Genomic DNA, 26,525 nt, shown 5'->3' on the forward strand with positions numbered 1-26,525 from the left:
TTTTTCTGACTTGTGGATGTAGCCTCCCTTTGCGAGGGGAACTGAATTGTATTCGTTCGGGGCTTCGCTATTCAACAAGCTGCACCGCTCACTCCTGGCAGCAAAGCGATGGGCGCAGTTTGCCCGAGCCATCTACTGCGTCTCGGTTCCTCAGCCCCGCTTGTTGAATCTCCTCCCTGCTGACGAGAATGGGCTCGTTTTAACAAACTTCTCTGCCTTTCTGGTTCTATCTATCGGCGGATTGTAGACTCCATCCTTCCTAAAAGTTCACCATGGCTCGTCCCGGTGCGTGCGTGAAGCTGAGCTCCATATGGAGAGTGTTTTGGCTGATGAGGACTGTGGTAGATTTCGCGCTGCCTCAGGAGACTTATGCGCCCCATTCAATACGGACTGAGGGCCACCTGACCCTCGGTGGACTCTTCCCGGTGCACGCCAGAGGGGCAGACGGCACGCCGTGCGGGGACCTCAAAAAGGAGAACGGCATCCAGCGGCTTGAGGCCATGATGTACGCTTTGGACCAAATCAACCAGGACGAGCAACTCCTACCCAACATCACCCTGGGCGCCCGCGTGCTGGACACTTGTTCGAGGGATACCTACGCGCTGGAGCAATCGTTAACTTTCGTCCAAGCCCTGATCACGAAGGACACCTCCGACGTGAGGTGCACGAATGGGGAGCCACCGGTGTTTGTCAAGCCTGAAAAAGTGGTGGGAGTCATCGGAGCCTCGGCGAGTTCAGTATCGATCATGGTTGCCAACATCCTACGCCTCTTTCAGGCAAGTCTTTCAGCGTGTGCAATAGTTTTGTGTCTTATAAAAAAGTGTTTTTCACAGATGTACAGTGTGTGTGCAAGCTTCTGGTAAAATCCGCCTTTTAGGGAAGAGTGGTGTGCCTCGTCGCCACCCACCCAGTGACGGGAAGCAGATGAGAACAGGGATGCCATAAGTAGTAAACAACAAAAGACCTTATCTCATAGGGAAAACCACAGAAACTGCTATTTTCCAGGTGACATTATATTAAGTGTGTGCTTTTTTTCTCTATTTTTGATTTGATGTATGTTATGACAAATGTTCACGCAGACTTCCATCCATCTTAATATGTTAATAAAAGGAAGGTGAGGTGAGTTTGGGTGGTTTCCCCCTCCACTACACTGTGTGGATGAGACAGCTGAGTGTGCTGTTGCCTGTCCCCGGTGGTGCTGAAAGAACAGCTCCCGTCTGTTCCAGTCTCACTCCAGAGTCTGGATGAGTGGGCACTGACAGCCTGACACAATCACACCCAAACTCAACAACCCCCTCCTGAGAATAACAGGCCTGCTTCATATGATTGCACATGATATGAGACTCTTATGTGGGAAAGACTGCAGGCGTTTTAAAAAAATTTTTTTATGAATTGTTTTGAACCTGAAAGCCTCGATTTATGGTTGAGTTGGTTGCTTTTATCTGCAGGGGGGCTCCCCCTCTTCGAAATGAGCTTGTTTCAAACTCTTCTGCGCCCTAATTGAGCTCGATGGCTGCAAGTAGTAAATGAAGTAATTTCAAAATGAGTTAGCTTGGGTTTATGGGAACACATCTCTGTTCCTGTTGGTTGAGAGCAGTGTTGGCCCACTGCTGGTGCTGCAGTGGAATGGGAAACGCAGCAGGGCACCAATACAGCAAATTAATAATTTAAAACACATTTCCATAGCAAAATATCTAATTACTTGAAATACCATGTGGATGCTAATTTTTTTGCAAATGTGCAGACTTCTCTACAGTTATATTTTTTTCTTGTGTGAGGACAGCAGTGTTGAAGCCAGGGAGGATCATCAGAGCTGCAGTGTTGGTGCTAATGATTTGTGGTCGCAGATTGTAACTCACTGGCTTGTCGTTTTGTGTTTTGTTTCAGTTCAATTAGACAAACCATAGGCCTGACTGTAAGTAGCTGTTTAACTGCAACTGCAAGACCATCAAAGTACTTAACATGCTTTTAGCCCCCCACCCCACCCCCCTCCTTTTCTTTTCACACACACACACACACACACACACACACACACACACACACACACACACACATATGCAACTCTCTTGTTTTTTTGTGTTTTTTTTGCAGCTGCAGTCATCCTTTGGGGTTTTATGGCTCCATTGGCTGGACAATTAGACTGATGGTCCCCACCACAACTTTCAGCCAGGCTTTGGTTCCTATTCACTCTTTGTAGGCTGAGTTAACAAATGAAATTTTTATCATTCTAAGTGGGTAGAAACCCTCCAGTTATACTTTGAAGCATCCTCAATACACTCGTTATGCGTTGCAGAATGCGAGGGTTGTGAGACCTCCTTTTCCCCCCTTTTTCTTCATGCAAGCTGTGTAACGTTAACATGTATGCATTTGTGAAATTTAGAGGGTTTCTAAATTCCCTCTCCTCTTTCCTCCTCACACCAGGTGCACCGGCATGTCTGTAAGTGTAAAAGCTGTGGGAGTGTAGGTGTAGTCCATGTGCGGTGTTGCAATCAAGCTGGAGGAGTCTGTTGATTGACAGCGGTTGTCAGCACCCTCCGTCACTCTGCATTTCTTGTGTTGCCAGAAAGGTGGATTTAATCACCACAGTCAAATCTGCTCACAGGATAAATCCAGTCCTCCTCTGAAAGCCTGTTTGCCCTTCAGCACACGGTACCAGTGATGATGATAGTACCGATAATAAACGATGATAAATTAAATGCGAGGCCACGTGATGCTGTATAATCAATACATGCCAGAAGTGAGAGCTCCCAGCCCATTTACCCTCATTAGTTTTACAGCATTTGATTAGCGCGTGGCAGCAATTCCAAGTTTCTGAGATTGTTTTCAACCGCAATCCATCACGTACCAATTGATTCCAGTCAAAAGCGTCAAAAGCTTGAGAGAACACCTGTTCAGACATAATTAAAGAAGCAAAGCAGCTTCTTCTTTTTTTTCACAAATCAAAGCGAAAGAGGGCCCCGTAAAAACTGTTTAGTTTCTTGTCTTAGTCGATTTCAATTACATTTGATTATTGGCTATGCTCCATAACTAAGCAAACTAATGGACGTTGAAGTTAAATCTTTACACTTTGAGCCTGCGGGCAATGGCCCCTCCCTGGGCTGTCCTCGCGGCCCACTTCCCGCTTTGTTCTCGCCGAATATCATCAGGTCATTTTGTGTCTCACCCCTGTGATAAATGAATCATCAGGGGAGCTAAATAGTGCTTGTAGATTTTATTGCCAGATGCTAAATATCATGGCTGTCTATTCAGGACATGAGTAGCTGCTGAACTGTTAATGCCGGGAAATTGACATGAGGGATAGATTTTTCTGAGGACCCAGGAGGGTTGATCAATACTGTTACCATGGTGAGGCCGATTTGCTGCTAAGATGTTTTTATTTCACTGCCTTTCATGCTGTGTTGGAAATGAGAAGCAACAATGCCACAGGAGGGAGGAAAAAAAAATCAATCAGCCAAAGTTTTGAATTGTTACCAGGAGCTATGATGTTGTGCACCTTTTTTGAAAAATCATCCAATCCTCACTCTCTGCTCATGGCCACCCTGTCATTCTCCGGGAGGACGACACTGTAGTTGAAAAGACTTTGTCCATTTGTAAGTCCCGGCCTCTTGAATGAATCATGAAATTGATTTTTATCCAGATGACATTTACATCAGGGAGTGCAGCTCGCTATTCTCTGTCGCATCTCTTTTCCCAAAGACGGAGGCAAAACTTTGTATTGAATGCAGGTGAACTCCGTCTTGTCCTCCTGTCTGGGGAAGCGGCCCCTTCAGACTAGCTGTCTAAGTGAGGCATTGACGTCCCGTGCTCTCACAGCCCTGACAGGCTCCGGTCGGCTTTTTATCTCTCTTTTTTCACAGAATCATCACTGTGATTGATTTGAAGGAGATTGAAGCCTTGCAGCGTGATCTATTCAGCCGACAGTGGTAGAGACGGACAGCAAAGGAATATGAAGGCTGTGTGTGTGTGTGTGTGTGTGTGTGACACAAAATGGCAGAGGTTAATTATGTCTGTTTTTCAAAACATGCTTGCCATTTGTACATTGATGCATGCAGTAGCGCAAGTCAATTAGTGACATCTCTAGTGCTGCATTCAGCCCCATCATAGGAGACATGGTTGGTATGTCAAGCATGCAGCATATGAATAGATGCACACAAAGAGCTCCATTACGATTGCTGAAGGAATGAAAAGACAACTGTCTCATGGATATTTCATGATCCACACCAGTGCTTTTGGCTCTTGCATTTTCTCTACATCACTTGCTAATTGGCTTTCGGCCAGAGAGTGACACAGAGACTCCACTCAGTCCATTATAACTTTATAACAAGTATCTGAGACATGGATAACAAAGACAGTAATTCCACTTTCTCCACTAACTTGACATTTCTCTCCAAACTAAGGTTCAGCATCTTAGTTAACACATGACTAAACTACTCATGTAAGAGCCAGAATTGATTATAAATAATAGAGTTGAGTTTGTTATTATGTGCATATTATTGCATAGGACAGTGAAATTAATCATTATGATGATTATGTTAAGTATTAGTGGGAATTATCTATTTTGATTTTATGTTCATATTTAGAAACTTGTGTTTATTAAGACTTTGTTACTGCACATGTGTAGTTAGTTAACTCCTGTTTCTAGTAGAGAAAAAAAAGCCAGGCTGAACTGTTCAACAAAAAAGGTCTTCAACTGTATAACATACACCATACGAGAACGGAGAAAGACAGGTTGGATATTTCTAAATTTAGGCTCAATGGGATTTATCTTGTAGATGGAAATTGAAAACTAATGGATAACTATATGTTAATATACCTAAATGATCAGATCTCTACCCATCTTATATTCATTCATAGTAGAATATGATTCAAAATGATCTACTTGTTTGGCTTTTGAAAGGGTTTTGATGTAAGTTTGATTTCGCCCCTATAGTCCCTACATGGAAGACAGACTGAACAATTGCGTTGTTTGTTTTCGTGCAGGACACACACACATACACACACTCACACACACACACACACACACACACACACACACACATTCAGAAACAATTTGCAGTAGCTGGGTAACAATAATCTGCACAAACTACGAACAAAATACACGCACGCTGCTCCCTTGTGACCGATTTTCCTTTTATTCTACATGACGTTCATTCTGACCATAACTGGTCTTCCTCAGGTTCGAGTGAGGTTGAGCCGAGTGAGCACACCTGTATTTATAGATGAGCTGTGATGATGCGTCACACCTCATCTGAGAATCAAATAAAATGCATGTGAGGACAATATGGCCAATTATTCAATCAGTAGGACAGCACAGTAGCTATGTGAATATCACATCAACATTACTTTGAAAATAAAGCGCCTGAATCCCAGTGGGAGACAATTTGCAGGTACCTTTTGTCTTACTGTTTTCATGTAGAGCACAAAATAAAAAACTCACAATCCACAAATAACAAAATCCCTGACAGACTTTAAAGGGTTGAATCATCAGCTACACACATTTGTGCTGCCTTTTGCATCACAGAAATACAAACATAAAAAGGTAGAAATAACTACCAAAACCTACAAAACTGTATTGGATGTAAAATTTAAGTATGAATGAATGAATGAATTAACTTAAGTAGAGAGGATTAAGGAACTTTATTATTTTATTATTCCTGTGTGGATATACTGAATACGTTATCTATAGTCCAAGAGTTTCTCACTTCTGGTCCTTGAGACTGAGAGCCCTGCTGGTTTACATTCCAGCCATTTAATCAGATGCTGACTTATGGCCCGGTCAGACCAGAATTGGCAAAGTGGACTTCACACGCTGTGGCAAAAAGCAGGTGGGACAGGAAATGATGTGGGCAGAGTTACAAACATGAGCTGCGGGTGTTAGCATGGCTTACAGGCCAAGAATAGCATTCCACAAGTTGAGAAATATACACTTTTTTAAATTGATGACTTCATACTTTCCTTCACTATCCCTGTTGCACTAATGGCCAGACCACAAAGCATGAACCTTCTTCTGCTGCTTGTGTTCTCTAAGCATGCAGTTAAACGAACATGGATACAACCAATCAATACTTACACAAGGAGAGGTCAATCCCACCTGCTCTTCTGAATTGGCTGGGCACCGGTGAGTTTCGCTGTTTCGCATGCGAGAAGTGAACAAGGCAAGACCACTTCGTGGCGAGAAGCGAATGCATTTCACCTTTGAAATGATGGGGAGTGAATCTTGGCGTGAACATGGCAGTGGACCTGGGATGCAGATGAATGCATTTAACTGAAATGATCTGGTTGGACAGAATGGCAGAAGTGCTCTGAGTCTGAGCGCCAGGATTAAGGCAATAACGTGCATTGATTTGATGTTGGAATTGGATGAAATAAAGAAAAACAAGCTATGAGAGTCTATGACCGTAAACCGTTTTCAGAGCATGAACTGTACTCGGACCAGATAACCACACAGAGAAATGTTGCATGAGAGCCTGATTTTTCAAATTTCCATCCTTTTTGGCCTTTTTTTCCCGTAGAGGCCGTGTTATGAAGGAGTGCTGTTGCGCTAATGTTCATTGGAGCAGGTATATATTCGCACACACAAACACGATGCAGTGTGAGCAACTGATGCAATATTAATAAAATGAATAAAATATCCCTGTGTTAGACAAGTTGTCATTGCTACTGACATGAGGTCATTAGGTCAGCAGCCTGCCACGGGGAAAATACAAGAAACCATGCACGCCTAATATTAATGTCTTGGCTATTCCCAAAGGCCTGGGGGGGATGGTGCATTTTGTTATTAGGCCGCATAATAGCGTGCTATATGACTTAATGTTTCTCAATAAAAACATGACTAGTACATTCTTCATTTGTTTTCAGACATATTCTTGTTTGTTTCTGTGCTATAATTCCACTTTATAGCTGGTAAATATTGGTTCAGTATCTTTAATGAGGTGCCATCCCTCATTTATACATGGGTTTGGGGTTTTGCTTGACAGGCTATTACCGTCATTTTCTTCCACTGCATCGGAGGCGGGGTAAGAGGGCACCTGCTTAAAAGCTTAGCTCTGCTCACATTGAGGTCACACCAGTGTTCCTTCAAAACTTATTGTCGGTATGACTGTAAAATGCGACAAGAATAGCACTCTTAGACTTTGTTGGAAGTTTTCTGCAGTTTATCTGGCAAGCAGAAGGAGCCAGAGAAGAGGAAACCCCATTACGTCCGATCCTCTTACGGGGATGAGTGGAGAAGCATGAGGAGGTCTCTGCTGGCTGCTGGTCGGCCTCTCACTCATCCCTCCAAAAGGAAAAATGTCCCCGTTGCTTGAGCAGAAAACGATCCAGGGTGGACTGAAAGGCATTATCACAGGGCTCATTGTAGTTTGTTTCAAGGCAGTGATCTGTGATCCATGCAACATTCTGGGCAGAGCCTGAATTACAAAGTCACTCAGCCATAGTAGACTTCTGTGCTATATGACTAAATAACATGGTCTGTTTTCACTGTAGCAAACCTCATGCGAGCACAAAATGTCTCTACAGATCAATAAGAAATGTGTCTTTTAAATATGATCTGTTTTTTCCAGGCAAAGTCTTCTCTTCTCACAGTTCCTCAATTCCTGGTTAATGAGTTAAGTGAATTTGTTAAAAGGCGGCTTTTAGTCCTGCCTGTGAGAGTGTCTGCTGCTTCAAAAGGCGGCATGTGTTGTGGTTCCTCTTAGACCTGCTTTCTGTGCTTTGTTCTCTGTTTTATCGCTTTCTCAAGACTTTCCCCATCCAGCTCTGAAATCACATGACACCTTAGAAATTATATTGCACTTAAGACTAATCCTGTGGATCTACTTGTCAGGGAGAATTCCCTCTCAACACATCAAAGATGTTGCATTTTAAGGAAAAAGGGAGCAAACAGAAGGAAACAAGAGTCTTCAGCTGTGCAAGTGACTCTGTGAGGCTGCACTGTAAGGCACAGCGGTGCTTTGGCTGAATGCTAACAACAGCATGCTAACATGCTCACAATGACAATTCTAACATGCTGATGTTCAGTATTTATTGTTTACCATATTCACCGTCTTAGTTTATCACGTTAGCATGCTAACATTTGCTAATTGGCACTAAAAACATGAGTGGGTGACCACAATTTACCATGGAGTCTACAGCCATGCTAGTTTGAGGCTGTTCTTAGGCACAGTGATACTTTGAGCTACAATGCTCATGTCAGCGTGCTCACAATGGCAACGTTAACATGCTGATAACATGCTAATATTTGGTGATTAGCAGTAAAGTATAGCTGAGGCTGATGGGAATGTCATTAGTTTTTGACCTGATGATCCATCAGGCAGGAGGGTTCATCCTCTGGGGACCATGAATGTCTGTTCAGAATTTCATGGAAATCCATCTGACTGCTGTCGACCTATTTCAGTCTGGACCAAAGTGGTAGACTGACAGACCGGCCTTGCCATCCCTAAAGCCACGCCACTAGCAGGGCTAATAAACAACAGCTTCATATTCAAGCTTTTCACATGGATACACACATTTCTCAATTACACCGTTCACACAGTTGAGAATATCAGCCACGTTTATGCAAAAAGACTAATGCAACAATACACTTAAAACACAATAAACTTTGTGCAGTGTGCTACCAACTTAAAAGGGACAGGAGGTACGCTTCTCACATGGCTGTTTTGCCATCCCTGGAGGCTGGTGGCACAAGGCTCTGTTTAGACTGCACGCCCGTGTGAGGGCTCTAATGTAGATAGGCATGCCACTGAAGAGCAGCAAGAAATAGACAGAGAGCCACCGCACACCAGCTTGAGCTGCGAGAGAGGAAAGAGAAACCACCACGGTCCTTATTCCACAGTGTTTATATTTTCTCAGTTACCTCTTGTGGTATCGAGCCATGCAGATACAGTTTTACTTTTATGTGCTCTAGTTTCTATCAATCAAAAGTATTCATACACATAGTTCTCATAATGCAGAAAGACTGGTCCTGTGAGTGTCATATTATTATGTATTATATTTTTGGATTATTGTTACAGATGCATTCATGTGTAATTAATTAAAGTAGCATTTTACCATTTTAATTAGTTGAGGTGGAACTACTTTATATTTTGCCGGGTAGTTTATGACAAATAATTCATATTTTATAAGTTGATGATATGTTTTGTTTGTAAAATCTTTATCAGTTAAGTAACTAGTCATTAAAACTGTCAAATAAATGTAGTGAAGTAAAAAGTACAATATTTCCCTCTGAAATATAGTAAAGTTGAACTAATAAGTAGCATAAAATGAGAGAGTAGCTCAAAATTGCATACTTTAATACAATACTAGCACTAGTAATAGTAAGCAGAGGAAATGTACTTAGTTACTTGTACACCTGATGTTCACCTGATGGCAGATATTTAAAAACCTGGCCTAATTAGAGCTAGATACTGCTGGAGGTATTGATCCATGCAAAGTAATGATATCTGTGTTTATATGTGCTTGTGTGTGTTTGTGTGTGTACTGTTTGTATCTCAGAGATGTCCGGTGTGCTCTCTCCCAGTATACATAATAAACTGTCATCGGGATTCATTCCTTGTCCTTCAGTTGTGTTATTACAGCTGGGCCTTAGGGTGCATCAGAACGCTTGCTAACAATAGATAGTAATATATAACCATTATATCAGTCAGCACAGTGTGGACCTTTTATACGGAGACTAAATTATTAGAGTGCAGCATGGGCCTCGGGTAGTTATGCTAAAATACCTGTTGATTTTACATGTGAAAATGAAAGAGTGGAACTTTGGAGTTTCATTAGCTTCAATTTCATTTTGTCTGTATTTCCCTCGAGATGATGTTTGGCGAGTGTGTTTTTTTTTCTGGCTGGCTGTGCAGTGGTGTGTGAGTGCTGTTTGAACAAGTTTATGTGTCTCTGCTCTTTTGAGCTTGAAAAGTATGGTGTGCAGCGGCAGCCAGGGCATACATAAAAATTCAGCTGACAGGATAACTGTTTTCAGATGCAAATCGTGGGATTTCAAGTGCTGTCCGAAACGCCTGCATGTGACAGTTGCATTGATTTGGGGGAAGACCTCAATCACCATTGACATTTTGCAAATGAGGAAAGCTCTTTCCTTTCAAATAGGGTTGCTTAAACTTCAATTGACCGCCCAACAGAAGCTATCAATGACAAAATATAGTGTTTTTTAATTGCCTTATCAGTGTTGGAGCACTCGCATGTGGCACACATTGAGGCTAGGAGGATCAATAGCATGTCATTTATCAATGGATTATGCATAGAGCTGTCATGCGCTCTCTACCTGGAGGTCGAAGGCCAATCGAACGTGATATTTGCCAGTAAATTCATTCAGGCGTTTGGGGAACAAAACCATCTGTATGTTGCATCAGCCAGTCAAACATCATTCTCCCTGCACTCCTGCCAGCTGATACAATTCTAAAATGTATATAAATTAGTTTTGTTTTAAGATTAGTATTTTACAATCTTGATCAAATATCTCCATCAGTTTGGTTTGGTTTTCCTGTTAACACCTGTTTGTGTTTATTTGTGTTAATCATGTTGTTAGGGCAACAAGAGAATTGCCTCCGATCTGGCGACATAAAGATGGACCTCAGGAGGTTAACCAGTAAATTTCAGGGCCATTATTTGGTTTCTGGTTAAGGGTTGGGTTAAGCATGTAGTGGTTACGGTTGTGGTTAGGACAAGTCTCCAGAGAATTGATGTAAAGCCAGATTTATGCTTGACGCAAGGGGTTAACTGGAGCCCTGCCACAGATGCCTCCGGTGTAGGCTTTGATTTATAATTCAGCGTCACATTTCGCCCATTGTTGGCAACACTAAACGGATGTATTGTCCGTGTTCAGGCCGCATCTTGCTTGCATTTTCTTTCACTCTCTTTGTGACGTAGAGCGATGGTGGGCTATGCAAATAACTGGACTCATATCCAGGTTGAATGCCGCCTATTGTGCCTTGTCTCATTCATTCATGTTTGCGTTCATTCATTCACTGTGATAGAGAGTTACTTTCATTTAACATTGTCTTCACTATCAACAATCTCCACCAGCATCCAAAACACAAGCAAAGCACACGCAGCCCAAATTGACCTATCACAGTTCTTACGGTCCCCTCATGGTATCTTCTTAGCCCCCTTTAAGTGTTGTTAAATGTTTGAGGAGGTGCATGTCAGATACGGCATAGCTTACAGCGTAGCTTTTGGTGGCTACATGCCGTAAACCCCTTAATTTACAACTATAAATCAAGCTTAAGTCAAGGCAAGTGACAAAAACAAGTGTGTGTGTGTGTGTGTGTGTGTGTGTATACTTGCATTGTTCACTACAGGGACTCGCTTCTCTGGGGACAAAAAGCTTAACCATTAGATTTGGTTTTAGGATTCGGTTAAGGTTGGGCTAAGGTTTGAGGTTAGGCTAAAGCCTCCCGGGTATTAATGTACGTCAATGCGATGCTCACCTAAGTAATAAGTATGTGTGTGTGTGTGTGTGTGTGTGTGTGTGTTTTAGGGTGGCAATAATCCTACACTCTCAGTGCTCAAGCAATTATCCAGTTCCTATGCACAGTTGGGAACACATCACACCTTTTTTATTTCGAGAAACCATCCACACAGAGGTTATGATTCTGAATGTGCTCTAATGAACATAAAATAAAGAAATAAATAAACACAAGGCACTCACAAGGCACTCACATGCACTCACTCTGTTGGTCATAGCACAAGTGGCTCAGAACAGCGCAGTGTGTTTTTCTGTACCAATTCACAGTTGACATAATACTTTGTTGCTATATTCATAGGTCTAGCTTCAATAATTCCTTCTCTGAACTCTGTCATATTTTTTTGACATAAAGTCTCTACTTAATATAACTCACATATGAAATACTCAGTAAAATACATCAGCACATTTCATACATTTTTATTTTGGATGAACAATGAACCAACACATTTATAAGTCGGTGTTTCAGACCTTCTAAATATACATTTAAGGTATTGTATTTGTCTTATTTCAGCTCATTTGACAGATTGTGTTATTAGCTGACTTGAGATCAACATGAGCTGTTTTGAGAGCGACGCCTGTTAGTGCTCTTGTTGAAAATAAAGATAACCCTTCAGTAGCGGTGTGTGACAGTTCCATTGTATTCGACTGGGCCCATTCCTGTTTCGGCTGGTTAACTTGTCTGAGGGTAATTGTCTGATCTGGCGTCTGTTGCGCATCTCTGATTCTGGCTCTGAAATACATGTCAGTGTGCAGCCTTCTGACACTTTGTCTCACTGCGAGTGGAAGTTATGTGAAATGTGCGTGTCACAAAAACACATTCCACATAAATCTTCTCGGTCCATTAGTCGAGACACTTGCTCTCATGAATCATGATCTCAGTGAGAATGAGAGTCTGTTTACGGAGAATAGCTGTATCCTAAAGATAAAGATAAAGTGTCCAGTTCTTCCAGACGTTGGCGAGTTATTCAATTCGGTTCTGGAAAAAGCTTCTTGTGCTCACTGAGTGGACAATTGTCCATTGTTCTGGCTGTGCAGCAGAGCCAGTGTGTTGCTGACAGGACTACCATGTCTGCTGCCCTCAGTGATGCGCTACATCATCAGCACAGAGCAGCACGGAGAGCCCATGGGTGGTCAGGTCATGACTGGACAAAGGATAATTTTCATCAGAGTGAGCCGCAGGGTGGGAACATAGCAGACATACAGAGACTTTGATGAGCTTTACTTCAAGGTTTTTCCCTTAGACATCCTTTCTTTATACCTTACTGCTCAAGAGCACATAACAGTAAAATGTTGAGTAGTAGTAGTAGTAGTAGTAGTAGTGTAAATAATTATCATTGTGTGGTAATGCAGTTGAAGTGGATTTGGAGAGTCTGCACTGCATTACCACATAACTATAATGTGACGTTCACAAAAATGAGTGCAGACCTGGTGGATTACACAACTCAAGAAAGTTTCAGGGGTCTTCCAATATATTACCATACTGCACATAAATTAGTAGAAGATTGTGGGTGTTTGTAATCGTAAAAAGACATTCTTCATATGTCTAAAACACAGCAGCATGGCTTGCTAGATGGTTAGCTGTACACATGATTTGTAGTAAACAGGCTAAAACCATCGGTATGCAATGGATAAAAGAAAGTAATGAATAGCCTAAATCCAATTAGCCAACTGTAGTTAGTAATTTTAAGCTTAAAACAAAGCCTCACAAACCAGATAAGTACCAAGACTAAGTGTCTGCAGTCATGCTAGCAGCTCTGTGGAGCTTTATACAGCGGTGCTTTTAGCATGTTATCATGCTCACAATGACAATGATAATATGATGTTCATCAGGTATAATGTTTACCAAGTTCGTCATCTTAGTTTAGTGTGTTAGCATGCTAAAATTTGCTAATTAGCACCAAACACAAAGAACAGTTGAGGCTAATGGCAATGTCATTAATTTATTTATTCATCATTGAACAACAAATCGGACAAATTACAGTAAACTTTTTACCGAATAATGGCGCTAAAAGAAAAGAGTAGGGGATTACAAAGTGATTACAATTCATCCAGAGGGGGGCATGAATGTTATTACCAAATTTAATGGCAATCCATCTATTAGTTGTTTAGACATTTCACTCTAACTCACAAATGTCAACCTCATGGTGGCGCTGCAGCAAAAGTCAGGGATCACCAAAGTCGTTAGGATTCATTCTCTGCAGACCGTAAATGGCTGCACAACATTTCATGGCAAGCCATCAAGTAGATTTTGAGATATTTCACATGATAAGTGAAAACTTTGATCTGTTGGCGGCACTAGAGGAAATGTCAGGGGATCACCAAATCAGTAGGAGTTGTCCTCTGGGCATCATCAATGTCTGCACACAATTTCTTGGCAATCCATCCAATAATTGTTGAGATATTTCTCGTTGGACCACCGACGACTGGAATTGCCATCCCTAGAGCCGTGTCGCTGCATGGCAAAGAAGTGGCTAAAAGAAGAGACATTTTCCTTCTACATTTAGAGAACTTTTCACTTTCTATGTTCTTGCCTGAAGCATCCAGGTCATTAAAATGCAGAAGTCAGACTTTTAACCATTAAGAGGCCATACATTCTTGATTTTAGCACCAGCTCATTGGCTACGAGATTTAAAGTTCATCTTCTGTTGACATCCTGATCACACTGAAAACATATAGCTGTGGTCTGACTCGTAGCCGAACTTTTATTTCCTCATGAGTCACACTCAGCCTCAGATCCTCAGGCTGTCCTGACTGTCCCCTGTCTTGACAGAAGAGGAAAGGTGACTGCTTTTGCTATTAGGACCCGGAGACTGCGGGTAGAGAGGGACTTTATTGCCCTGAACTGGGCCTCCCAGGCTATGGCTGTGTACTTCCACCAACAAGTTCTACCAATCAAATGCTTCAGGTTATAGATAGTTAATGTGAGGGCCAGTAAGAGTCTGCCAATCTCAGCGAAAGAGGCGAGATTTGTGTGAAGCCTAGGAGGAAGGTCTGCCTCTGCACAAATCTCTTGGCAATAAAGTCCTGTAGTTGACTGTGAAGTGCCCTACCTTGAAGACTTAAAAAAAGAAAACACATTCAAGGTTGTCTTTTAAATCACTTTATTTTCAGTTTTATACTCTACTTTATACTATACTTTTATACTTGGATTTGCCTACTTGTAGTTTTATGCTGCTATATTATGAATGTTTAATCTGTTTCTGTATTTGTTTGTTCATTTATTTCTCCATTTGTTTATCCATTCCATTTTAACTACTTTTCTGGTGAATGTGTTTCTGGATTTTTATTGCCTTTTTATAGATTTGAATGTCCTTTTGTTGTTGTGCCAGATTTGTAAAGCCCTGGTCGATGAGTGTGAATATCTTGCTGTGAATGGCAGTTTAAGCAGCTAATTCTGCCCATTACCTGTAACGTAAGAATATCAGCTCTGCCGTAAATTATATTATGGCTGCATACGTTCCAAACACCTCCCGTGAAAATCATTGCTGCTACCACAATGTATAGTGAAATCTGTGAAAACAAAACAGCAGGCGTTACATCAGTTTTAGCTACTTCAATACAACTTTTGCAGGAAAGTATTCATCTGTTCACATTTGCAACCTCTCTGACACACAGATCCATACGGGCTGACAGTGTTTTTGGCACGTGTTGTGAATGCAGGTGTTGCTGATAAGATACTATAATCTCAACTCTGGGAGAGGTTCAAGGCTACACTGCAGGCAATGCCAAGCAAGCAGACAACTGCCTATTAAAATGTTCTGTTTTGTTCTAAACTGGTACATATATCTCAAGTGCATGGCATCAAGTTCGGGGCTCAGACACACTAACAGAAGGAATAGGATATATGTGATATTTTCCACTGCTGTGATCACCACGTAATTACATGGCCCTGCTAAAGAATTCCTTGTGAAGAGCAGACAGAGAGGAAAGATAAGATCGAGGAGGCTCACCCGCATTGTCTGTGCTATTAGCGGAGAAATGGGCCTGGTGATGGTGCTCTGTCGAGTCTGAGCAGAGAGCTATACAAGGAGAGATGGGGGATAGTACAGAGGGAATGATAGGAATGCAGGTCAGAGTGTTGCAGGTGCACGACTGACAATGGACGTGTCAGACCCTGCAGGCTCCAGGTGTAGGTGGATGGGAAAGAAAGATGCTCCTATGATCGCTCTTCGGTGAATAACGTGCCAGAGCCAGATTAGGATTGGACAGAGCAATGAGGCAAAGTAGAGATGTTGCACGCACCAACAATTCCCTAAACACAAACATAGACATTTGTATTTGTATATCTCTCATGAAAAAATAATTTCCCTAACCTAAGGCGTATTGGCATGCATATTTCAGTATTAGTATGTTGATATTTAATATTTCTCTGAGAGAAAATAAAGTTTTCATGCAGGCTGTAAAGAACATGGTAGAGAAAACAAAGCTGCGTCCAGTGCACTAGGCAGTCAGGAAAAAATCAATACAGCCATCTGTAATGTGAGACCCTGTGGATATAAAGGAATACATTTGATAACACTTAGTCATAAACCTGCAGGCTACGTTTTATCCTTACCGTGACTCGAGTTTCTGTCGCACCCGGAGAGAGCACACAGCAAAGCCACGATGATCAAGGCTGTTCTGCTGAACTGCATTGTTCTCTGCAGGGCCTCACTTTGTATGAAGCCCAAGTCAAAAGAAGCTTTACAAAATGACTTGAAGAGATACTGTATCTGTACAAAATAACTCTCGCGAGTGACAGCACAAAAGCTCGACTGTCATGCCAGCTTGAAAGACAAGATCCTTAAGTCAGTAGGCTCCATTTATGACATGTGTTTGTAACAGCAACACTACACCTTTACACTGCACTGCATAGATGTTGAGCTTGTCCTCGGTACAGACTCCTCTCCGATGAGGCTTTAAGAGCTGTTTGGTGTTGGGAAACGATTATTTCTTTGAAATACCAGTAGAGTTGAAATAGCAGTCTGTTTACCAGATGGAAAGATGGAGGTCGGTCAGGTTCCCTTTGTGAGCTATCCACACTTTCCTCCCACGCCTCGGCTCTACTCTACTGTGTGGCTCTCCTGGTCAAATATCTGATTTGTGAGTCATACCTAGCCTCTATACCCATGGAGAAACATGCTGGTTGTCTTAAAATACACTCTGGCAGGGCAGCCATGCAAAAGCTCAGGACCGGCACAGAGCACTGGAGCAGCCCATGGGACTGGCATGGAGCGAGCGGGAGAGACGGAGGGTGAGGAAATCGACTGGGAAAAAGTGAAGTGGGCGGAAAGAAGGAGACGGTGGAAGGTCGTGTTAGATAAAGGATTATGAAAGCCTAACTTTCTGTCATGTAACACCGAGGCTAGTTCAGCGATGTGGGCAACTCTGAGAGGGGGGTGTTTGGTGTTCCTGCAAAAAGCTGCTGCAAAACACAGTAAGCATCCAGACTGGTTAAACACTATTCAGGAACAGTGCTTGTAGAACAACTGGCTGGAAAATGGTGGAGAGATGTAGTGGGAGCTTGGAGGAGAGGGAATTAAAAAGAAGTATCCTGTCAAAACACATCTATTAATGTCAGATTTTCTTTTCCAAATACGATATGGAGGAAACAGTCATTTCTGCCTGGGTTATGCCACTAGCAACGCTCTTTTCAATCCCGGATGTGTGACATTCCTATACAGCAGACAAGGGAGGAAGTGGGGGTGGATGTTTGGGAAGGCTGAAGACACATCCTGCATCCCTCATATTGCTGAGTTTATACAGCTAAAACACAGCAGCTAAAGCGCCAGATATTTCCCCCTGGAGTTGGTGGAGACCAAAACAGATCTAAGAAAGAGTGACTATGACGCTAGGCAGGTGGCCTCAAACACGACTCCAAATAAATGTGAATGTTGCTCTGTTTGCTAACATTTTCTCCAACAAAACCTATTTCCTAATACAAATTAGTCGTACCTGAGCGTAATTTATACGAGTGAGGGTTTAAATGAAAAAAGGGGAGAAAATGGGGGAGAAAAGAGAAAGACCAAGGACAGCGAGGAGGGGAAAGTTGGATGGCATGCGAGCAAACGACTGAGGGCAGATTGTCTCGGCTAGGGGGGAAACTGGCAGCCCGAGCGTCTCTCTGGGCAGGAAGTGTCTGCTGATCATCTGTGTGGGCGTGTCTGCATGCAGACGGATGACAGGGAGGGAGGGAGGGATACGCAGGAAGATGAGACTCCCTCGTCTCTCTCCGACGGGGATGAAACATGCAGAGGGGCGGAGAACAATGGCGCGAGGCTGAAAGTCACAGGTTGTGTGAGGGCACAATGGGGAAACACAGCCCTCACAAAAGGAGAGTTAGAGTGAGAGTGAGAGACACAGATGGGCAGGAAGAGAGGGGGAGAAAGTGACAGAGAGAGGGAGGGAAAGCTGTCGGTTTCCCCCGCCCTTCCTCCCTGCCTCCCCGGCTGTGTTGGCAGTGCCATGCTCTGGTGAAGAGAGATTACCAAAGCCCAGCCTGAGGTTGCATGTATGGACACAGTCATTACCTCTGCCCTGCTCACAAATGGCACTGCTGTCTGAATACAAACCGATGGCTGTCGCAGAGCTGCTGAGCCTTGATTTAGCAGGAAAGATCTAAAACTTGATACTGCTCAATATCTTTATAGGCCTGTTTATCGTACTGTATTATTTTGTTTATAGGATATTGACCGTTGCTGGTTTACAACGCCGGGCGGTGGAGCTACTAATAAATCTTCTGACTAGGGATGTTTTTGTGAGCAAATATTTATTCCATTATGGGTGGGGTGTGCAGTTTTTGAATTGCTTTCAAAATGGCTCCTTGGCTAGTTCGTAGGATCAGACTTATAGCTTGTGTGTGCATGTCATTGTGCTGGTGTGTGTCACAAGGCCAATCTGTGCGTTGGCGTCCGGCCACGGACAGCGTGGGGTTAGAATCGGGGCTGTCAGAGCCCGCTGTCATTTCCGCCGTCACCGTGGAGATTGTTGCAAACAGCCGAGTGGAGCTGACCGATGTCAAGATATACTTAGAAACTAATCATGCAGCAAATAGAGGCACAGGGATTCCTGCAACAGAAACTGCCTGGCCACCCTCGCTCCAGTTAAAGCCATTCATGGGAAACATTTCAGCTCTGCCTCTCACAGTTCATTTGCAGCTACGTTTTTGAGCGTTGCTCTTGGATTAATGGATAACAAACCCAGTCTGGACAACACTCTAGTTTTCCGTGCCTAATTCTTGACACTGATGGTGTCTACTCAGTGCTGCCTTTTGTAGGGAAAAGGCTCTGTGTTTGAAAGATGGCCTTTGTTTTTTGTCTAAGTTCTTGTTTAAGAGCCCATGGACTGTCATGCCCCTCTGTTTTCTGTGGAGACAGCCTGTCTTGTCATATCTGCAGATTTTCCTCTTCTCATCTTCTCAGATGGCAAGGATAGATGGTTGCCATTACCCCAACTGAGAGTCGTGTTGTGCCATATGCTGCCTTTTTTTCTTCAAATAGCATTTATTTTTGCATCCAGCACATGAGAGAAGAGACAGAGCAGAGCAGCACAGCTAGCTGCATCTGCAAGCGCTGCCCTCAGCTAGTCAGAATCACCACCTTCACATTAGCAGAACAGGACAGTCAAAGCACAAACATTACAGTCTCTCACCTTTCTTTAGAGCTGCCCGTGGTGCTTGTGGGCTGCTGTATGTGAAAATGCAACGGAAAGGCCAAGGCTCTCTAATTAACTTCACCTGGCATTCCCACTAACTGTGAATGTGCGTAACCTTTACACAACCTCACTTAGTCACCTCTCCTCTTAAACACCCAGGTTGGAATTCTCATTTAATGTCAGTAAGCAGATTACCACCCTCCACCCTCCCCACCTACCATCTCCAGCCCCCGTCTTTTTTTTCTTAACCTTCTTTAGATTTCAGCAACAGATTTTTATTCAGGGCGGCCGCAGCACTTTGCGGTAGTAAATCAATAAAACAGTGTCCCCTATAACAGACCTCTGTGTTTTCCTCCCATCGATTCTGTCAGCCCAGATACATTCAAGAGCAAGCCAGGCGATTACCCACAGCAATCCTAACTTTGATCTGTACTGTAGATGACAGGTGCCAGACATCAGCTTTGGGTAATTGTGATACTGATAGGGGACATCGTTAATCATTCTTTCTTGGCCTGAAATCAGTTGCTCATGATTGGTTCATGGTTGTTGTCGTCGTTGTCGAGGCAGACTGCTGGCAGGCATCACTGTAGCCCTTTCACCTCATTGCAAACTGGAGCATAGACCATGTTGCCGTGTGTGAAGCCATATTTCACACGTCATAGATTTAAAGTGTCTTAATGAAATAAGGAGAATTGCAAGCAGGATTAAGTCCAATTGTGATACAAGGGATGAAGGATTGAGATTTTAGTCTTTCCAAGCTAATTATTACAGAAAATGATTCAAAAATGTTGATTAGAATATCTATTCTCCCCACTTTATTATCTCAACATTATCAGCCTCACAAAAGAAATGCAAATCTGCTGCAATTTGTTGCAACAAGAACTTATTTAGTTGAAACCATTCTGGGAATCAATCGTGCAACTGTGACTGAAGTGGAAAAGCTAAACTTTGTCGCTTATAATCTACTGAGAGAGACATAATCAAGTTCAGAAGATTTGAATTCAATTCACTTATTTCATAACGAAGGTTAAATTCCACTTAATTTGTAGCCCATTAGCTGCCAGAGAGAAAAATACAAAGGTGTTATTTTCTAATCAGTATTAGTTAGTCAGCATCTCCTTGTATCGTTATTCCAGCAGGTTTAATCCTCACGCCTCTGCATTTTCTCAATCAAGGTTTAGCACTTTTGTTACCTGGAGGTCAGAGTGGTAATTAAAAAAAAGCCCAGGCTGAAAACGTTAATGTTTGTTCTGCGAGGAGCTGTAGATTCCTGGGGAGTAAGGAGCGGAGAAATGATATCAGCGGGGTACAAGCCTGGGACAAAGCAAAAAGACATCACCATCTTAAATGGTTCCCTGCAGCAAAAAAGCTCCAGAGAGACAAATGTTCAAGCAGCGCTCTGTCCCAGCTGGGGCGAAGATAGGACGAGATTCAACAAACCCATAACACCTTTTGAATCCGTAGTGTTACTACAGCAGCTCTGTTAAGATGCATCCCCTATCAAATGCTCCAAATTGATGCTTCACTTTTGGGAAAGAGGAGTCTTTTTAAATGCAAATCACTGTTGCTGTTGCTGTTGCTTTTCCATTACTTTGCTGCACTCCCTCTTTGACCCAGTACACTCAATTTAGGGAGCCTTGAAGTGATTTAACTTGTGACATCGCAGCAGCGTTCCCACCTGTGAATTTGTTTTAATTGCATCACTGATTTTGTGTTCCCTGATTTTGTAGTTGGTATTTTTTATTTATTTTTGGGGGCGACTTGAAACGTATTGAGTCGTCTTGAGCTTGACCTCTTCTTCTGCTCCTCAATTTGTCAGCTTTGTGCGGTTGACTCCCTTTGAGTTGTGGGTCAAAGCTATAACTCACACTCTGTGAGTTGAAGCAATCCCATCAGCGAGTCTGCCGTGTCCTCATTCCTGTGTTTCCCCAGTGTCCGACTGCTTTTGATCACTCTAACAGAAATGGATGGCTTTCATACAGTGCTTAGATTAGACTGTGTGATGAGGTACTGCACTGGGTTCATGAGAAAATGATGTCTGCCCCTGCTTGTGCATCCACCTGTCTAATGGGAGGTAGCCATTTTGATCCCAGACATGCCACCGGGTGTGATTGCAGTTTCAAAACCTCAAACATGGTGGCTGATGAGATGTTTAGGACTTTATCAGGCAGTACTGTGAACAAACCTAGATCCTTTTATCAAGTGATTTACCTTGATACTGATTTATTAGTTAATATAGCTCATGTGAAAAATGTGAATGCAGTCAGATAGATAGATTTAGATTTAGCTTGTATGAAACAAGGCTAAAAGTGTAAATTTGACCATTTGTGTTTAATTGTTCCAAACAGCCAATGTACTGTACCAGCTGTACAGATGCTAAATGCTAACGCCAACATGCTAACATGCAAATGACAATGCTAACATGCTGATGCAAAGCAGTTATGATGTTTATCATGATCACCTTCTTACCATGATAACCATTGCAAATTAGCAGTAAAAACAATGTACAACTGAGTATTTAGTATTGGACAGATTTCACTGCAGTCCGTCCAATAGTTGTTGAGACAATTCCACAAATTCCAAACCTCATTGTGGTGTGAGAGGAGACATGCACGGACCGACCGACTCACAGATTGACATTTCCATCCCGAGAGCAATGCTGCTATCTTGGCTAAAAACCTGAGCAATTTACAGAAGTGTTTTGGGGTCAGAAGAACACCTGCAGACTATTAAGGGGTTTCCTGAACATTAGACAAAGAAAGTGACGATCTTGCATCTTTCTAAAGAACTTGATTGATGTGGCCTGTTGTAAATCCTTATGAGACACTCTGTTCAGTTCATAATATGTGTTTGTTGTTAGTGATAATTAAGTGTGAATACGCTGCTTTCTTTAAGGAGGCAACGTAGTATCCAGGTGTTAGTCAACACATACAACCTGCCCCACTGCTGTGGAAGCAAGTGTGGAAGTTCATTCTTGACGTTGGACTAAATATTTCTGAGCAACAAAAAGCACTTGACAGATTGAATAAACTCTTTAACTACTTACTAGCCTTTTCTGGAGCTTTCAACCACATCTCACGGTCTTCCTCAGCGGATAGAGTTTGCTAAGTTGTCATGCTGATAGCTCAGTTATCGTCATGTGACCTAAGTATGCAACTCAAGTAACTGAGTTTATTAACAAACAATTACAATAATCTCTACTCGCACACTGTGCTATTTTTGCGGTTCGCACATATATATTTTTAGGGGCAAATGCAAGTGAAACACGTGCACTGTAGAGCCCTGTTTACAACCTGCTTAATTTTCAAATAGATGCAAGTCATGTTACATGTTAGACCTACATGGACTAGATATTAGAGTCTGTGAATGAACCATGTTAGCTTAGCTTTGCTGTTAGCCTAGGTCGAATACAGGATAAGATAGAAGAGACAAAAGTGGCACAGGCATAACACTGAATTCCTTCGTTATATATTTGGATATGCCGTAGGGTGATGAAGACAGGCCGAGGTCTCATCAGGAGTGTAAGTGTAAGACAGTGCTTATGAAGCGGCGCTGCTAGTTCACAAAAAGACATTTTTTCATTGATATGTTAAGAGAAGAAAGTGACAGCACAGCGTGTTGCCCAGGTAACAGACCCAATATAGGCTATGTAGAATATTGCATTACATAATGTGAGTATGTATATTCTTAGGTGATCAGTTGACAAGAGAATGTGAAATATATGAAAAATGTATTGCTTACTTGTTTTACAAGCCACGTCTGTCTGTGAAGAAGCGAGTGATGTGCAGCGCCTGCTTGTGTTTTCAGTTAGACTTTCAATTACTTCATTAATGGGACAAATATCAGTATGGGTGAGACCCATGTGAAAGTTGTCAACTATTATATATGACAACGTATATAAAATATGAGATATTGCTATTATCTATTCATGTTGTAACCAGCACATTTGAAACTTAATTCCGGCACTCAAATAAAATAGCAGGCATTAAACATAGTGCACCTTATAGTGAATATGGAGTGATTTTGGATACAGCCATTCAATAATGTGATTTGTCAGAGCAGTCACCCTAACAACCACCTATGATGCTGAACCAGAATAGCACCAACATATGAGTAAACGTTCCCTTCCCCTCCCCGACCCCACTTCTTCCCTTCAAGATCCCGCAGATCAGCTATGCGTCAACAGCCCCGGAGTTGAGTGACGACAGGCGCTATGACTTCTTCTCACGGGTGGTTCCTCCAGACTCATTCCAGGCCCAGGCCATGGTGGACATTATCCGAGCCCTGGGCTGGACTTACGTCTCTACCATCGCCTCAGAGGGCAGCTACGGAGAGAAGGGAGTGGAGGCCTTCACCCAACTCTCCAAAGAAGCAGGTAAAGAAAGGTGATCAGTGATGGGCACTAAACACAATTTTTGTTTGTTTCTGTGATTTAAAGACACCAGGGGAAGATCAGTTTTGCATTTGCAATTCATCGTAAAATCTGTTTTGGGTGGATGAATTATTGATCTGTTTGGCAACTTCTGCTTTAGTCCCCCAGTGAGTTGTGGAGTGCTATTGGAAATGTAGACAGAGAAACAGCTTGTAGAGAGGATGCCACGTTACAGTAATGAGCGTGGCTTGTACCCATGTCACTGTTTTTTTTTAATGTAACCATTTCAACTTTTTTCCGAAGGAAATTTAAAATGTCTAACGTGTTCTCTTTAGCCAATAGAGAAGAAGGAGAACGCTCCGGCAACTAGTCATTTGGGACACATGAGTTTTGTTTTACACTCTGGCTTTTTTGTTTCACTCAGCCTCGTTCTTTATCCCTGCTAGTGAGAGTGCAGGGCTCCGAGGATGGTAATGATGGTCAGCTTTGTGTACCGTCAGCTCAAACCACTCTGGTCTGGTTGTGTGTATGAAGCAGCAGGGTTTTAAATATTTAGTCTTTTTAGAAAAGAAGCCGGCCTTCTTTGGTGAATGTCTCCTTCTTTCTCTTAGAAACCATATGATTAAACAGGGGAAGCCGAACCACTGAATGATCTAGAAAGCAAGCTATTAGAATCAGTCTTGTTTGTCGGGTCCTGTAATGTAATTCTAATGGTGATTGTTTAAAGTGGCAATGATCCTTTTTCAGACTTAGCAGTTAAGTTGTTAAGTTTACATTTGGGTTTCAAGAGGTGTAGAATAAGGATCTTGAAGAGTACTCACAACAGAAATTTGCATTCAGACAAGGTGTTGTGGTTTTGCCCGTAACTGGGCTGAAAATTGTGCACATGCTTGACTCACCAGCTTTTTCCACAGTGATGCCGTTGTTGGCATGTGGTGGTACATGTGAATCAGCAGTCATTGCTGTCACCAGGAGACAGTTGCTAGTACAATAGGTCGGCTATCTTTGTCAAATCATGTGGTTTACTGTGCTGGGCTTTAGAGCTACTTTCCAGTTGCTGCTGCAGTATTTCTGCAAGATCACGACAAGGATACACTTTTACAATACAGTCGGTTTGAACCGACTGACCATGATTGCAAGGACGTTTTTTTTAATGCACAAGAGGTAGCTGTGTTCAGAGTCCCTGTCCCCTCCTTTCTCCTTTAGGAGGAATGTTACCTGGGCTGGAAGTAGTATTTTGCTGCTTCTCACCTCGACCTCTATAGATCCCAATCCATTTCCTGTAAATCTGCAGGGAGTGATCTCTGTCTCTTCTAATACACTAATGTGCGGAAACCGCTGAAATGAGGAAAGCTAATGATATCCCACAGGCACCGATCAGAAGTCCAGCATGCATGAATATTTTATCTGTGTGCATTCATGTCCAGTGTGATCACTCATTAAAACTTTAAGAAGCTGTTTGTGGCTGTGTAATTTGCATCGACTGAGAAGGAGAGAGGAAGTAGCCCGTGTAGGAACGAATAAGGAAAAGTCCTGATTTAAGGCTTATTTTAGAAGTTTCACTTCCTCTTATATACTGTGATAAACACAGCTTCTTCCAGACAGTTTCCTCAGATGCATTTTCCACTGATGTTTCTTTTTTTTCCTAAGCAAAGAGGAGTAAACACACTGATATTATTATGACTCTTGAACAGCTACACAAGGAGTATGAAATTATAAGCCATTGTTGTTGTTGACTCATCCTGTTGGTACTGAGCTGCAGTCACTTTGCAATATTTTGTATTCATATACAAATGGGAATTATTTCCTCTAAAGAAAAGCCTCCAGTACCCAAGGCATCTTATCTTTAATAAACACATTAATTATGTAATAGCGTAACTGTACATTCACAGGATTCATTGAAAGGCACCGGTTCTGCACCAGCACGGACTGGAATGGATTGAATTGAATAAGAAGAAAACATCTTAGTGAATATGGAAAGAGAGGATATCTGGAAAATACTGTAAGTGTGGTGTGAGTAGATGTATTAAACACACAACATTTTGAAGATATTGCTAAACTGCAGAACAACAACAACATTGCTGGGTGGATGTTGTTGCAGCATCCCTGCAAGTTGATCCGTGAGGTCTTGAGACGTTTTTTTTTGTGGCTGCCCTGTTTGGTTTGCAGTGAAATGTCAGATGCATTAGTAGGATTCTCGCTTCACCACTTCAAGGAGAACCATCTAGCGGACTAATGCAATATGGCTACCCATTACCCCAAGCTGAGACTGGAGTGATGGTCAGCCCGTATTGATCTCTTCTGTTTTTTCCTATCCTTTTCTTTCTTTTTTTTTTGTGCTCCACTTTCTCTCCCCCGTTTAGGCACTGTTCCATTGTGCACCTTCATCCTGGCTCCAGGTGAAGCTGGCAGAGATTAATCTTGTTTGTATTTTTCTGTGTCTGTCTGGACTCAGGCCAGAGCGATGGAGTTCAGTTATCCCATTTGATAAAAAGACTCGCATTTGAGGAAAACCTCCCACAACGTATCACTGTGGAATTGATTGCAGCAAGTTGCCAACACAACGATGCATTCTTAGATCTAGTCTGAGCTGTGTGGGAAAACAAAATCTGCCAGTGAAGTATAGCGTTCATATTTAACAGTAGGAGAGGACTGGGGAGGAAGCCTAATGCATCTGCAAAAAAACGTAAAATAGACCATGATACTTGTGCACGACCCTTCGACATTGCCAAGTCCCAGACCGGCAGTGGAAAGGCACGCAGGATATGGAAAGGCACACAGATGTAGAATATGAATGTCAGCTGCATGTCAGCCCATTTTGATGTGTTCAGGCGGGGAGACTGGAGGGAGCAGGTCTGCCTTTTGACAGCGGAGGTGATAAATATAATTGCAGCATTATGGATCCCCTGGAGGTTTGGGTTTGGAGGGTGTTGAGTCGGCGGGCAGGGGGGTCGAATCCATCAAGAGCCTCTAATTTAAAGGGATTTGTATTTCACTAAGCAAAATGGCGAAGCTAGATTCCTCGCCCTGGAGTGCATTTTGAGAACC

At 42.5% G+C, this 26,525-nt stretch overlaps 1 protein-coding gene across 3 annotated transcripts in view; it reads left to right on the forward strand.

Annotated features, from left to right (window-relative positions):
• Nucleotides 1–272: 272 nt before the first annotated feature.
• Nucleotides 273–26,525, forward strand: part of LOC139288396 (metabotropic glutamate receptor 7-like) — a 55,578-nt gene continuing 29,325 nt past the window's right edge. For 2 of the 3 annotated variants that reach the window (XM_070909676.1, XM_070909677.1), the window contains exons 1-2: nucleotides 273–776; nucleotides 23,264–23,480. In XM_070909676.1, coding sequence (XP_070765777.1) covers nucleotides 273–776; nucleotides 23,264–23,480 — 721 coding nt within the window. The remainder of the gene's footprint in view (nucleotides 777–23,263; nucleotides 23,481–26,525) is intronic. The other variant, XM_070909678.1, reaches the window with a different exon arrangement.

Source organism: Enoplosus armatus, chromosome 8, assembly GCF_043641665.1.
Source record: "Enoplosus armatus isolate fEnoArm2 chromosome 8, fEnoArm2.hap1, whole genome shotgun sequence".
Taxonomy (NCBI): domain Eukaryota; kingdom Metazoa; phylum Chordata; class Actinopteri; order Centrarchiformes; family Enoplosidae; genus Enoplosus; species Enoplosus armatus.